At 40.7% G+C, this 16464-nt stretch overlaps 1 protein-coding gene across 1 annotated transcript in view; it reads left to right on the top strand.

Annotated features, from left to right (window-relative positions):
• Positions 1–16464, top strand: part of LOC122800919 (probable cation-transporting ATPase 13A4) — an 846809-nt gene that overhangs the window by 587197 nt on the left and 243148 nt on the right. The window contains exon 21 of the mRNA XM_044070278.1: positions 2092–2171. Within this exon, the coding sequence (XP_043926213.1) occupies positions 2092–2171 (80 nt within the window). The remainder of the gene's footprint in view (positions 1–2091; positions 2172–16464) is intronic.

The following is a 16464-nucleotide window of genomic DNA, read 5'->3' as shown; positions in this document are numbered from 1 at the left end:
AGTGTTCTGACCTCAGATAAGGATCACAACACTCAATCAAGCCCTGAACATCCTGATAACTATGTCACAACACAGCAGGTTGGAATTTATAGATGGTTCAACAGTAGTAAGATGAGAATGTCACAATCATACAGTAGAAGCGAACAATAAAATAATTACCTCTGAAACATTTGTAAAGCATACTACATTTAAAAATCTAATTTTCAGTGCGTAGCATATGACATAAAACAATACAGCTTTCAAATGGTAGGCTTGTAACCCAGAATTTTCATAATAAACACTTAATTAGGTAGTTAAGTCAGGCTGATAATAAAAGATATTCTAGTCTGCAAAATATCAGTGTTATCTGTATCATTTGCACTGTATAGTTTGCCAATTTATGTTTGCACTGTTGCTAATACAGCATAAAAACCTGGCTACTGTACTTACAGATCTCAGTACCTACTATATTACCTTCATCCTCATTTAGCCAAGATGGAGTCCTTCTTTCGCAGCAGAGTATAGCGACTATAACCTAAAAGACTTGATATGATGCTTACTCATCCAGAGTGAGATTTAATAATCTGCAATACTTCACTTATTATCTGTTCCTCATTTAACTGTAATCCAAAGTGCCAGGTATATTACTCTGCCAGCCAGGCTGAAATCCAGATCTTGTCATCACTGAAAATGTTTTCCGCTCTCTGAAGCAGTTATGGGAAAGTTGCACTGTAAAAAAACACAAGTCTGAGAATGTCAAAACTCCATCACTAACCTTTATTCTAACATCAAGTCAACGCTTTGTTATTAGTGTTTCTGTGGGAACCAGACATTTATGTAGATGAACACAAATGATCTCTTTCATTATATTATCACAGCTGTTTGTCAGCTAATCGGCCAAGAATTGTTCATACATTGTAGCATTAATTAAACTGTATTTAGTAAAATGTCATGAAGTTGTGCAAAATTTGTCTCATTTTAGTATTTCACTACTCGGTACTGTAAATGATTGCATAAAAAAGATAACTTGTATCCCCCCTGTATAAAAGTTAATTTAAACAGTCATCTCTGTTAACATCCTCAGACTAGCAAGACATATGCAGGTAACCTTTCTGCCTAAATGATATGGTATTTTATCATACAGCACCATAACAGAAACAAAGAATAATGTAGTTTGCTAGGTAATGATAGTGAAATACTTCTAAAGCCCTACGCTTCCTACATATATATAAAATGCTATATGTCAGTTCTCTTTTTAGATTCATTAATAAACATTTCAAGTTATGTGAACAGGATAGTCAGCAAAAATGGACGTAAGACTGCTATTTTACTCATAGGAGTTTCAATGCTTATCAGTGCTGAATTTGACATCAACGAATTGCCCCTGCCCCCCAAACATGCAGTCTCAGTTATGCCACACATGCAGCCACAAAAGTATTACTTTGCCTGATAAAATGTATGGCTCCCTATTAAAATGCCAGTACTTGTACCAGTGATTACTGGCATGCAAAAAAAAAAAAAAACTGACAGTGCAGGATAAGAATGAAGATCAAACATCACTCTTCTTAAAACTTCTTTTTTACAGGGGGCAAGCCACCCTGCACCCCAATATGGGGGGGACTCCATCACATCCCCAAACTTATATGTACTGACTCCAAGATCATCATACCTTGGACAAAAGAGAATATTCCAAGAAGTGGCCATCTCAGACTTAGTATATGTAAGTCTGTTTTTCCGGCCATTCAGTCTCAGCATTATGGGACTTGCTAAAGCAGGTTCTGACATTTCAAATTGTTACTGGAAGGAATCCCTGACATTTGGTTAGCTGCTCATTTGCCTAAATAACAAAACACTGAATCCAAATGGTTGAATGGCCATTTAGCTGAATGACTATTTGAATGAAAATCCATTTTATTAATTGTGGCAAAACTAAGCAGTTTTATAATACTGTAGTGGATACCCAGTCAAGTAAAAGTCATTAGTAACTACTGCACCGAAACTGAATACTAGAAGAAATTTCATTTATTGTGTTGTTAGGAATGTCACAACAGAAATAAATGATGTTGTTACTGTTATCTAATCATTTAGTTTTTTTGTTTTACTCTTCTGCAGTTACTGATGAATGCAATGATTTTTGCACGGATGTCTCCAGGCCAAAAAGCAAGCCTTGTGGAAGAATTCCAGAAACTGGAGTAAGTTAAACATTTAGCTGGACACTAAATAATGAATGCAGTTACAACAGCAGATAAACTTATGAAAACAAGCAAACAAAATTCTAGAAACAAACTCTCTTATGCAATACCTGTGCTGTTAAACAGAGGGCACATAATCTTTATTAAGTTAAAGCGAGTGATAGCAGGTAAAGTAAACAGTACCTATACCTATTGCTTTTGATACCTTTGGGTTTGAAGCACTGATCACACAACAAAACCAACAAAATTACTTTTTCACAAAATAATCAGCATATGGAGGAATAAGAACCTTACTATTGTTTCATACAGGCAGCTAAACAGTCTTTTCATGGGAACATGCTGACTTGCAGTTCTTGAAGAATGTTTAAAAATATCCTGTTTGCATTAATTGCAGCTCTGCCAACATAGCAATCTACAGGTACAGACTGAGCCACCAAAGAAATAAACAAAAAAATAATTTCACATCCTCAGTAATTTCATAACTTGTTTATTTTATATATATATATATATATATATATATATATATATATATATATATATATATATATATATACATATATATATATATATATATATATATATATATATATATATATATATATATATATATATATATATATATATATATATATATACAGTTTTTATTTATTTTTACAGCTAAATGTGCAGATAATTAAAGTGTATATCATAAAGAAGTGGCACGTACACAATGGTAGCTTAAGGCCATCTGGACCAATTTAGCCTAATAGGGCCCCATTCCTTTAGGGGCCCTCACCAGACTATGACAGAGTCATTATGCATCATATATAGCCCATAGAGTTGGCTGAGAGATGTTACAACAAAGTAAAAGCCATTTTCCTACTGGTAGTCTTGCTTCTTAGTCATTATAAGTCTTTAAGTGGAGGGGACATCAGTTCCCATCATGCATTGCACAAGTGGCTAGTCCAGTATTATTAGTAACTGCAGCTCCATGCCTCTTGTGTGATTCATGGTGTTAGCTGCTTACTGTGTGTCTCAAGTGGTCAGCTGTGGTTGCCAAGTCCTCGACAGTGTTTTCATCCAAAAAATGGTGAGACTAACCATCCAGTGTGGTGTACCACTGCATTTATTGCTCTGAAGATAATAAAACCAGGCTTAATTTGAACACTGTTAGAAAGCTGATAGAAAGCTATTGTGTTTTCTTTTGCTTCTCTTGCTGACATGGAGTTTATGATTGAATGTTAATGAATGAAATTACAATAATTATGTAAACAAGCCATTGTAAGCATAAAAATTAAATAAATAACAGATACTGTGAGGTGAGGAAACTCCCGATCACTTAGACTTGCGAGAGTTACCAATTTAGCAGTATGTCAGTGAACTGCATGTTGTAGACACAGATGGGGGAAAAGTAGTCTTGGTCATGTCAAACATGAGGTGTGTATATGTTGACTGGTAGAATGCAGAGCTGGACAGAAAAAAATATTCTCTTGTCTGAAAGAATAATCTAACAGTAACAGGAAGAGTTTGACTCAAAATTGTATGACAGCCCCTTGTATCATATTTGAGTCACATACAAAACAGGAGTCAAGCAAAAACTTAAACCTAGAAAATGGCTGAAATGGATTTGGGGCAGTGTTGGTGGGAGGTGTATTATACAAAGCTGAACAACTGTGCATATTTTACATGTTCTGCCTACATCCATATGGGTTTCCTAAAGGCATTCTGATTTCCTCCCACCTGCCAGTACTAGGCACTTAATGACTAATCTAAATTATCCCTGCATCTAATCCTTACAGCTGCCCTTATAATACAGGATGCAGCTGCAAAAGATGTATCTCCTAGCCAGGGTCAGAAGATCTGGGCTGTACTACAGAAATGTGAGAACATGTTTATTGGTAAGCCTGTATACACCCCACCTGATGAAGCATTATGTATACACAGGCATTCAGTGGCCAGTCAAATAAGACCCTTAAAGTGTGCCTGAGTGAGTTAAGCAGATCCTGAGGGAGAGAGAGAAACTTCAGGAAATGCTGAAGTTGGAGGTAATCCAGGAGTCCAATAGTTTACTTCTGTATTAACATTTCTTATGACAAAATATAAACCAATAAATAAAGCATTTTTTTTATTTTTTAATATGCAATAATAGCATGTATTCCTAATGCCTAATCTCAAATAATCTGAAATCCAGGAAGACAGCATGGAGGGAGTGTTGGGGTAGTAGGAGGAGGCAGTAAACAGAGAGGTCCCACTAAAATAGTTCAAACTAGGCCGTGCAGTTGCTAAAGCCAGCCGTGCAGGTATAAACCAGGGTCCATGATAGGTTACAGATATTTATTCAAACTGAACTAAAAATGATGCTGTCAAGAACACACATTTATTTATTTATTTATGTATGTATGTTTGTTTGTTTGTTTGTTTGTTTATTTATTTATTTGTCTTTTATTAACTGGGTTAGTCCAACTGGGCCAGTGGCCCAGTTTCAGTGGAGACCCAAGGAGAAAAGCTCCACACCCAAAAATAATGACAATAACAATAACAAAGTTACATTTAGGTAATATATAAGTACATAACTAGATACATTCTTACCATAATGGAAGTTAACAAATGATCAAAGTCAGCAAAAAGAACAATTGAAACAAATGTGGATTTGCAATAACAAAAATAGTAAGCCCCCTAAATATCTTAATGATTAAACCAAGTCGGTAGAGAAGGGGAAGAGGTATTAAATAGAAGGGTTAAATAGAGGAGTGGGGAGTAATGCATAACAGAGTCAAGAGAGTGAGAGAAACAGTTATAAGAAGAGCGAGGAGGAATGGGAAGCATAGTACCCAAGGAGGGGAATTTTGGTCAGCACTACCTAGAGACTGAGAAGGTTTATATAGGGATAGGAGGGTGGGCAGACAGGGACAGTCTTCAGGTTTGTAAAGAAGAGACTGTGTCATCTGTAGCTGAGATAGTTGGAGTAGTTGAGGGAATTCAAGACACTGTAGTTGTTTAAGAGCAAGGAGGTGATGGGATTTGTAAGGGGAGTTACAGGCAAATCTAGCCATCTGGTTATAAGCTTGTTCAAGTCTGGTTAAAAGATTTGCTTGTAGGATCAGGAAAAGCTGTGCAAGTATGCAATCGCCTATAGAGAGCCAGAGAAGACAGAGATGACAACAAGGAAGAAAAGCAATCAGTGGATTGGGTTATATGGTCTGGTAAACCCATGCCAGAGAGAGACTGAGTGTAAAAGAAGACAGGTGTGCAGTGTGCTGTGAAACCTTTAGTGACGTTATCGGTTTACTGTGGTAAAACTTAGTTTTATTGGTAGGGAGAAGGAGTGGAAGGCATGTGAGATGTAGAGAAGTTAGAAAAAGGTTTTAGAGCAGGAGAATAACCGGGTGGTGCTAGGGCAGTCTTGCACCTACAAATATTAACAGGGAGATGTAATATATTTGATACACATACTCTACAGTTTTGATTTAAGAGAAAAATTCCTTGTAGGACCATTGTACTTGCAGAGGGAGGTGGTTTACTACTTTGCCCATACGCTGGAGGTACTTTTAGTCTGCACGGATAATTTGTGGGCAAGAAACCTAAGCAAAGGGGAGAGAGGAGAGAGAGGGTTAGATGGGAGTAAGCTTCAGAAGAGTGAGGCAGAAGGGGTTGTATAGAGGCAGTAGAAAAACACAAACAAACAAAGGGAGGAGCTGGAGTAAAAGGTTAGCAGAAGATGAAGTGAGTGAGTGAGTGAGTGAGTGAGTGAGTGAGTGAGTGAGTGAGTGAGTGAGTGAGTGAGTGAGTGAGTGAGTGAGTGAGTGAGTGAGAAGGTTGTACAGTGTGATGATAGTTAGATAATAAGGTTTGATATTAAAGAAAAAAAGAAGACAGAGAATGCAGTAGTACACGGTTATATCATACCATAAAGATAAGCCATACCAGCTAGGTAGTGAAATCACTTTTGTTAGCTATACCTGCAGTCATTCCTACTTCAGTGACTAAGAAACAGTCAATAAAATATCATTATTACAATTGCAATCAGATACACAATACAATAGAAAGCAAAAGCATGTATAAGAAGAACTTGGAATAATGACCTATACTGGAACAGCACACATAAGTTGTGTGTTATCAAGTTAACTTGGCCAAATCATTGACAAAAATAGGTATATCAGGTGTTAGATTACCTAGTTTATGTATATTTCTGTATAGCTGTAGACTATATGTAAGCACAGACAATCAATTTAGAGCCACTTCACATCATTTACTGCCTAACGCAGCTTGCACACAAGCCAATTATAGCATTCAACAAGATTTATTTGCAGCAACTGACTTACAGCCTTACATTCTTGTTTATGCAGCAAGACACAAAATTATAAGCAGCAAAATTCCTTTAGTCAGGGTTACTAAATTCTCAACAGAACATTTCTCAGACTGAATTATTGACCCTGTACCACTGGAGCTGGCACGTTAGGGAAAACAAGAGTAGCTGAGTTAGAAAGATGGAGTTAAATGCCAGAAGGGGAATTCAAATGCTGCAAGGCATCATAGGAGGGAGAAACCCAAAGTAATATAGTGCAGACAAGGATCGGAAAAAGCTGTGCAAGTATGTGATAGCTATAGAGATCTAGAGAAGACAGAGATGATGACAAGGAAGAATAACAATCAGTGGAGTAAGCTATATTGTCTGGTAAACCCATGTGGATTTATGTATGTGCCAGAGAGAGACTGAGTGTGAAAGAAGACATGGGTATAGTGTGTTGTGAAACTTTAGAGACGTTATCAGTTTACTGTGGTAAAAATTTGTTTTATTGGTAGGGAGTGTGACAAAAGGAGATACTGCCAGCCAGCTATATGGAGTTCTGTAAATAATTATATGTCATTTGTGAATATTAACATGATTTATATAGAAGTGTAACAGAAGGGAGATACTGCCAGCACAGCTGTCTGGAATTTTGTAAATTATTTGTCATTTGTGAATGCCAACATGATTCATATGCTTGTGTTACAAATGTATTAGAACTGTATATCATATAAGATGGTTTGTACAGACTTGTGTGGTGAAGAGATATGTTGTAGAGTACTCAGCTTAGAGATGTGTCCACATTGTACCACACTGCAAGAGAACAGAAAAGTACATGAAATATTGTAAACATGTAAAGGTATATATTTTAGCAGTGGAAATTGGAACATAGAGGTGTCATTTCCAAAACTTCAGAAAAATAGTTGAAATCAAATGATTTTATAACTGAGCCATAAAAGATGGTTTCAATGCAGTAAGGAGACAGGATGTCTAAAACTAAGGAGCATTCTGCATTGTATTGCAAGTGTTTTATTGGTTTATGTCTTCCAGCAGCTACAAACATCTGAGGGCTATGTATTTTCATAGGTAGATGCTAAATGCTGGCAGTTTCTAGCAATGGGGGTTTAGCTTGGGAACTAAAGTCAAATGATAAGAAGTGATGTCATTCTGCAAGCTAACCCAGCAGTAATATCTGATATATTAATTTAAGAACTTTCTGAGAGAAGCAGTGCATTTTGTATTTGTCTTTGACCTGACAACATCAGCTGGAAGACCCACTCATCACATCTGTCTTGCCTGGCTCTGTAAGTAAGTTAACAAGAGTACAGTAATTTCTGTTAGATTAAGACAGGAATATAGTGAAGTATTGCTTAGATGTTTTCTTTCTTTCTTTCTTTCTTTCTTTCTTTCTTTCTTTCTGTTTGATTCCGGGGAAGATCAGTGTGCCTGAAAGAGCCCATTTTCAGAGGAGGCCCGGGGAGAAAAGCTCCACAATAATGTAAGTTACATGCCAGATTTTACAAAGTTATAATTCAATACAGAAATTTAAGCAATTTTAGATTAGATGCACAATGTTTGTGGACATACGTTCTTACAGGATATTAACATTTTAGATAGATGCATAAAAATATTTGCAGTTTGAAGACATATTATAAAGAGGGACAAGGTTAAATACAGAGAATAAACATTAGATAATAGTGAGACATTTAGTTATGAGCTCCTTGTAGGTTAAACAATCTAAACTATATAGCTGCTAGGCATTTGTAGGTTAGGAGAACCTTTTATATGGAGAAGTAACAGAATGTAAATAGAGGAAAGAATAGTATAATAGATATTAGAGAGAGAATATTAGGTTCTGGTGGGGAAGGGATAGATTTTTATTAGAAAAGAAACCTTATTAGTGGAAACTGGAGAAGATATTAGTGCAAGGTAGAAAGGGGGGGTTATTTTGGAGCATGATAGGGACATTCCCATTTGGAAGATAGATGAGAGAGAGTCACTGCGATTTGAAATACATATGGTTAGGTAGGTTGTGCAGGGGTGGTGGGAGACAGTACCACTTTTTGGCTAAGGAGTAGGAGAGTAGAATTTGGCCAGCAGGCCATGCTGGTTTGTAGACCTGAAGGAGATTTTGGTTTGTGGATCGGAGTGGGCAGTTGGGTAGGTAGGGTTTTAAGGAGGCAGTGAGGGATGGGCAGTTGGTAGGTTTATATATGAACTTGTGCACAGTGGTGAGTTGCAGGTAACTGAGGTAGTTGGGTAGTTCAAGCCAGTTTAGGGTGCGGAGGAAGTGGCAGTGGTGGGATACGTTTTTTGAGTTGGTTGCAAATTTGACGATCTTGTGGTAGCAGGATTCATGTTTGGATCTTAAGCCAAGAGGGAGATTGGTGAACAGAGGAGCATCATACATGAGGGAGGAGAGTAGGAAGGTGGATGCTAGTGTTTGGCGGGTAGAGGGGCTGAGGAAGCAGTTGTGCCTATAGAGGAGACCTATCTTTTGGTGGGTTTTCTTGATTGTAGAGTGGATGCGTGTATCAAATTTAAGTTCTTCATCTATGATGATGCCGAGAAGCTTGGTGTTGGGAATGATTTCAAGGGGGATGTTGTTTTGGGTCTGTATGGAGATAGTGGTTTTATCAATGGTGGAGTTTTTGGTGGGGGGAAAATCATTAGCTTGGTTTTATTTGTGTTTAGAGCTAAATGGTTGGACTGCATCCAAGTTTCTATTTTGGAGAAAGCTATTTGGGTTTTGGATTGTAGCTCAGAGGGAGAGAAGGCTGAGCAGATGATAGATGAGTCATCTACATATTGAATAACGGATGATTCTGGGGTGAAGTGGTGAAAGTTGTTTATAAATAGGTTAATGACTAGACGGCCTAGAACTGAACATTGCGGGACAGCTGTGGGTGTAGGAAGGAAGGCGGAGGTTGATGTATTCCACTGGACCGCTTATTGGTGGTTGGACAAGTAGCTGGAAAATCAGGCTATGGTGCTGGGAGAGAGTTGTAGGGTGGAGCGTTGGTATAGAAGCAGGGTGTGGGAGATGGTATCAAAGGCCTTTGAGAGATCTAGGAACAGTGTGGAGATGAATTTGCCTTGGTCACGTTCGAGGCTGATGGTTTTGAGAAAGGAAAGAAGGGCAGTCATGGTGCTGTGGCTAGGGTGGAACTCATGTTGGGTGGGGGAGAGGAGATTGTTTTGGGTTAGGTGAGGCAAGAGTTGTGCATGGATAGATTTTTCTAGTATTTTAGAAAGAGGGGAAAGGATGGCAATAGGCCTGAAGTTGGTGATATCAGTATTTTTGCCACCTTTGTGTAGGGGGATTATGTAAGCATGTTACCAGATACAAGGAACATATGATTCTTGTATGGATCTATTTATAAGAATAGAGATGAGATATGCTATGCTGTCTACAGATTGTTTGAGGAAGGTGGGTGGAAGGTTATTGGGTGCATTGTGACAGGGTTTGAGCTTTAGGAGAAGCCTTTTTATAGTGCTTGTGGGAATGGGAGAAAGGCAGAAGGATGTGGAGGAGGGTAGGAGATTGGGGTGGTGGCGAGGGCAGGAGGGGGTGTGGGAAGGAGGTCGATAGTTTAGCTATGCATTCTATGAAGATTTAATTGAACTGGCGGGCAATTTCATGGTCGGAGAGGTCGGGGTTTGGGCAAGGGTTTTCTTTGCTGCCAGGGTGCAGCATGTATGAGATGGAGTCCCAGAATTTCTTTGGATTTGTTGAGTGGAAGGACTGGAGACTAGAGTGGTGGGCTTTGTGGTCTTTTGTTATTAGCTTTTTTGTAGAGTTTCGTAGTTGTTTGAAGTCTAGGAGGGTGTTTGTTGCACGGTTAGTTTAGTTTCTTTTGATAACCATGGGCAAGGATTGGTTTTGATGTGTTTGGTCGCTGATTGAGAAGGGTTAGGAATGAGTGGTTAAAATAGGATACGGCATAATCTAGAGGAAGTGTTTTTAGAGGGGACCAGTCAGTAAGTTTTAGGCATTCTGAGAAGGTTTGAGGGTTGAAAGAGGAGAGGTTGTGGGTTTGGATGTAATAGTGTTGTTTTTGAAGGGAGGAAGGGAGAAGGTCAGCTAAGGCTTGCAGGTGATCGCTGAGAGGTTCAGGTAATATTCTGGCATTGGATATAAGGTTTGGGTGAGTAGTTAGGATCCAGTCAATGATGGATCCAGAAGTACCATCTTTATTTGGTCTGGTTGGAGAGTCTACTAGTTGGGAGAAGTTATAAAGGTTGATAGTGTGGGAAGGGGTTTCAGAGTTAATAGAGGTCCAGTCGATGTTGGTATCACCGAGTATATAGGTTTCATTTTTATGCTGGAGGAGAACCAGGATAGGATGTTTTCAAGTGCTTTGATGTTATCACCAGGTGGAATATATAGGGCAGCAATACATATGGACTTATGGTTGTTAATTTTTAATAAGCGTATTATAATTTCAGCATTGGCAAAGATAGGTATTTTGTTGGAGTAGGGAGTTATGGTGAGGTAGGAGGGGAAGATTATGGCTACCCCACCTCCTTTTTTGTGGGTTGTGTCATTGCAAATGATTTGAAAACCTGGTGGTAGGATTTCACAATCTTTTATGTAGGATTTAAGCCAGGTTTCAGAGATGGCAGTTATGTCGGAGTGGTTATGTGAGAGCCAGGCATGGAGGTTATGGATTTTGTTTTTCAGGCTCTGTGCATTTAGTGTGGTAAGGTGAATGGGCTTAGATTTTGTGGGTTGAGTGGAGGATTTGTTGAGATTAGTGCTTGAGAAGGGTCCAGGGTTGGGGTGGATGTTGCCGGCAAGTGAGAGAGAGATTTTGTAGAAGAAGGGTGAGGCAGTGTGTTGGGCAGTTGAGATAGGTGATTTTCTGGAATGAATAATGTACAGGGGGCATTGGAATGTGAGATGTTTAGGCTTGAATAATAGGTGGGGTTAGAGACAAAGAGTTCATGGGAAATGGATGAGTAGGATGGGACGTGATGTTGTTAGTATGGTGTAGTGGAGTGTATGTGAGAGTTATGGCAAGGGTAGGGAAAAAGTGTGAGATAGGTCAGACTGGAGAGAGAGATTAGGAAGGCAAATGGGGTTATAGAGAGAGAAGAGTTGAAGAGCATTTTAAGAGGGGTGGAGGTTAGGTTGGTGGGTGGGGTATGGTATCTGTGGTTTGATTGGAGTGGAGTTGGGTGGGGAGGAGTTAGGTGATGTATAAAAGTATGGATAGTGGGGGTGTGTGGGATTTAGGGGAAGGGTAGGGGATCGGAGTGAGTCCGAAGGGCGAACGGAGCAGGTTCAGACCCCTGCAGAGGTGAGCGGCAAAACATTATCAGTGAGTGCAGGTGACTGTAGGACACTGTCAGTTAATGGAGGCAGATGTTTGTCCATGATTTCAGTAATTTGAAAGCAGAAAGTGGATAGAAACCAGTGAAATTATAATGTTTCTGCTTTTATTCTTTAAAGGAGGGAATGCTAGAGGTGGCTGGGGGCACTGTAAGGCTAGCAGGCAGCAGGATGTCTTGAGTTGGCTTAGGATCAGGGGATAGGGTCTGGGTTTACGGGGATTTGCTGCCACCTTCTGGTGAATTTATGGAAATGCAGCAGCTCGGGAGATGGGGCTATCCCTGTGAGTGTGCACATTGTTGGGGGGGTTCTTTTATATTTCAACCAGAAAGCTACTGATTTTCTACTTAAAATTTGGACAGTTACAGTTTACAAAATCCCACAGGAGCTTACATGCAAATTTAAATGTAGAGACCCAGCTTTTCTCCGGGGGAGAGTAGGTTCACCCGTTTGCAGGTTTGGCTCCGGTCTGTTGGTTTCTTGGACAGGACGGAGAAATTAGAATATGCAGGATGCAAATTTAAATGTAGAGACCCAGCTTTTCTCCTGGGGAGAGTAGGTCCACCCGTTTGCAGGTTTGGCTCCGGTCTGTTGTTTGTTCTTGGGCAAGAGGGAGACATTAGAACGTGCGGGCGGCATGCACACAGCGCGTGGAGCGAAGTCTGATTCCATAGGGATATTTGCCTTAAGGGCAAATTTATTTGAGACTGTCCTGCAATGTTGTTTTAAATATTTCCTGGGATTTTGAACTCTGATATAACTGTGATTATTTACTGAGTAATTTCTTGTTTTTTTGTTATTTATTATTTAATATATTTAAAACTTTTATTATGGCTGACATTTGTGAGACATATTTAAATTCTGGGAGTACTTTTATATTTGGTGACATTGGGGGCCACTACTAATAGCTTTGCTCCTGGTCAAACTACTATTTGGATTGATAGTAACATTACACAGTAAGATTGAACACCCTTTGTTAAGGGCCTTAAAGTAGCTGGTGGCAGTGATAACTACCTTATAGTCTGGGCAAAAGGTGGCATATCTAGTAAACCTGTGCCAGCCTCTCTCAGATATGTGTGCGTGTGTGTGTGTGTGTGTGTGTGTGTGTGTGTGTGTGTGTGTGTGTGTGTGTGTGTGTGTGTGTGTGTGTGTGTGTGTTTGTATGTGCTTGTGTATAAATCAAACCTCAAAGTGTGTGTGTTGTCAGCTACTTTGAGCAGGGACATGAAGCACTGGTTGGACAGAGAGGGTGCTGGAGGTCTTGGCTTGGCCACTCAGCTGAGATCTCAGCCACTGGGGAGTCTTATTGGAGATCTGGAGAAAGAGAGAAAAACTAGCCCCAGAATGACTGTGATCTCTGTGTGCACTTAAGGGAAATTGCACTTGATGCAGTGAGCTGCATCTGGAAATACTATGTGTGTACCTGTTATACTCCCAGTGAACTTCCCCCACTGTTACCATTGGTGAGGATTGAGGCTCCTTGATTACTGATTGGAAGTGGTGGGTTGTCACATATTAATTAGTAGGCAGTGATGGGATATCCACATCACATATTTATTGGTGAACAGTGGTGGGATCACCTCATGACATACTGAGATTCAGTGGTGTGGATACTGAACTCCTGTAGGCTTTAAACACTAGTCACTAAAGTCAGTATTTGTACTCTCAAGTACCCACATGGTAAACATTTTGGTCTGATGAAGCGAGAGTGAATCTCGTGAAAGCGCTTACCAGTTATTGTAATAAAATATATTAAAAAGACTTTTGACCTGGCCATGTTTTGGATTGAGCACAGTTTTGTTTTCTTTCTAAGTATTTTAGTATCTGTACTGTGGGATACATTCATCTCAGCTGCTGGCGTGCTTCTTTTTCTGTTTGTAAATTTTATTATAAGTTTGAAAGAGTATGTAAACAGTATAATGTTGCCCAAGGGCTCTGGGTACAATTCCTGACCTCCTTACTTCATGGTAAAGCTGTAACTGCTGTTATTAAATTTTCTGAGACCGATTGCGTATATTATAACACAGTTTAAATTGTTTATTGGAATGCTTTACGTTAACACCTGAAGCTTATAGAAAAAAGTTTCATGAGCACAGATGCAAGGCAGATGAAAGTGTGTGTGATTATATTGCTGAGTTAAGCACTTAGTTTCATAGGTGCATGAGTGCACGTCAGACCACCACTTTTGAAAAGCTGGCAGACCTTTTGGTGAGGGAACAAGCCCTTAGCACTTTGCCTGAGGACATGAAAATCTGGTTGGCAGATAGAGAATGACTCAGACAGACTGCACACTTGAAGCCAGGACTGGTGAGGTGGTTACTTCAGAAAGGGAGCTATCCTGTAGCAGTGAGACTGAAGGTGAGTCACAGCTGCTAGTGAGTACTGACGTTGCCTTGGACAGAGTGACTGCAAGGGCAGAGGTGAGTAGTAGTACCCAGACTGACAGCGAGGCACTGCTGTTAGAAGATACCAGATTTCCTGTGGAAGGGGAGCTGGGAAGAGAGTTGAGACAGGCTCAGCTCTCAGACCCTACATTACAAGGTTTGAGGGAGGTAGATAAGGATTTTCAAGGAAAGGGGGAATCTGCATACTGGGACAAAGGGTTACTGTATATAGAGTGGACCCCTGAGAGAGGGCTAGAGGGTGAGAGAATACAACAGTTGGTTGTGCCCAAAGCCTACCATCTGGCACTTCTAGCTATAACTCATGGCATTCTCTTTTTAGGTCATAGGGTTACAAAACATAAAAAGAGATGTATTATGCAGAACTTTTATTGCCCTGGGATTTCCAGTGATGTAACAGGGTACTGCAGGACGTGTGAGCAGTGCCAAAATGTGGGCAAGGCAGGAGACAAGGTCCTTTGGTGCCTTTACCTGTGATTGAGGGGCCATTTCAGAGGGTAGCTATAAATATTGTGGGGCCTCTGAGTACTCCAAGTTACACAGGGAAGACGTATATCCTAATGGTAGTAGATTATGCTACCAGATACCCTGTGGCAGTGGCTCTGCCCTCCATAGAGGCAGAAAATGTGGTAAATGCTTTGTTAGGGATTTTCAGCAGGGTAGGCTTCCCAAAAGAAATACTGACTGACAGAGGTGCCAATTTCATGTCAGGCCTGCTGGCTTGTCTGTGAAAGCACTGTGGGATGATGCACCTAAAGACCATCCCCTACCAACCCCAGACTAATGGTCTGGTGGAGAGTTTAATCTCTACAATAAAGACCATGCTATGAGCATTTGCAGACTATTTTAAGAGGGAGTGGGACAAATATTTGCCCTATCTGTTGTTTGCTCATAGAGAGATGCCCCAGGAATCTACAGGTTTCTCACCTTTTGAGTTGTTGTAAGGGCAAAGGGTGAGGAGACCTCTAGATTTGATTCATGATGAGTGAGAAGGTGAGTGTGAATCCCACAAGGAGTCTGTTGTGGCATATGTCCTAAACCTCAGGACAAGGCTCAGGGAACTCATGGGATTGGCCCAGGAGAACCTGGCAGACGCCCAATGGCAGAAAAAGGTCTGGTATGACAGGAATGCACGAGGTAGAGAGTATACTGTGGGTACTGTGGGATAGCAAGTTATGGTTCTCATTCCTGTCAGACACAATAAGCTGCAGGCAGCTTGGGAGGGACCCTTCAAAGTGGTAAGAAAGGGCAGTGATATTAACTACATGGTAGAACTGCTAACCAGGAGGCAGAGGCACAAACTGTACCATGTTAACATGATGAAACCTGACCATGACAGAGAGGCTCTTATGCTGAGCATTTGCAGTTGATGGCAGGAGAAGTCCAAGGGGGATCTGGTGACTGATCTCCTCAGCAAGGCTCGGACTGATGCCTTAGTGGAAGGGGTAGCAATATCCCAGCAGCTGTCCCTTACCCAGGTTAGAGAAATCTGAGCAGTGTTACAGGAGTTTGGGGGCACGTTCACTGGGAAACCAGGGTGTACCCACTTGATAAGGCACCATGTGGATTCAGGACCCCAAAGGCCTATCAAGCAGGCCCCTTATAGGGTGCCTGAGAGAGACAAACTCTGAAGTAAGAGATACAGAAAATGTTGGAACCGGGGGTAATCCAGGAGTCCAGCAGTCCCTGGGCCTCCCCAGTAGTGCTGGTACCAAAGAAGAATGGCAGCACCAGGTTCTGTGAGGACTACAGGAAACTAAATAGTCACACAGAGTCAGATGCTTACCCCATACATAGGACAAATGAAGCCCAAGAGCAGCTGGTTGGGGCTAAGCATCTTTCCACTATTGATCTTACCAAGGGCTACTGGCAGTTGCCCTTGACACCCAACTCTAGAGAGAGGTCAGCCTTTGTGACTCCTTTCGGCTTGCATGAGTTCACGAGGATGCCCTTTGTAATGAAAAATGCCCCACGGATTTTCCAGAAGCTGGTAGACTGTATTCTAGCAGGAGCAGGAGATTTTTCCCTTGTTTACCTGGATGATATTGCCATCTACAGCCATTCCTGGCAAGAACACCTTCAGCATGTCAGGAAGGTGCTGGGCGGACTACAGAGGGCAGAGTTGACCATTAGTCCCAGTAAGTGTCAGGTGGGTATGGCAGAGGTCTCTTACCTGGGACATAGAGTAGGGAGTGGCAAGAACAGGCCAGAACCTGCTAAAGTGGAAGCCATTCAGGCATGGCCTGCCCCTGTTACCAAAAAGTAGGTGAGGGCATACTTAAGGACAGC

This window comes from Protopterus annectens, chromosome 4.part1, assembly GCF_019279795.1.
Source record: "Protopterus annectens isolate FY-2018-M chromosome 4.part1, PAN1.0, whole genome shotgun sequence".
NCBI lineage: Eukaryota > Metazoa > Chordata > Ceratodontiformes > Protopteridae > Protopterus > Protopterus annectens.
Note: the sequence above shows the minus strand (reverse complement) of the source record. Positions and strands in the feature narration are given on the sequence as shown.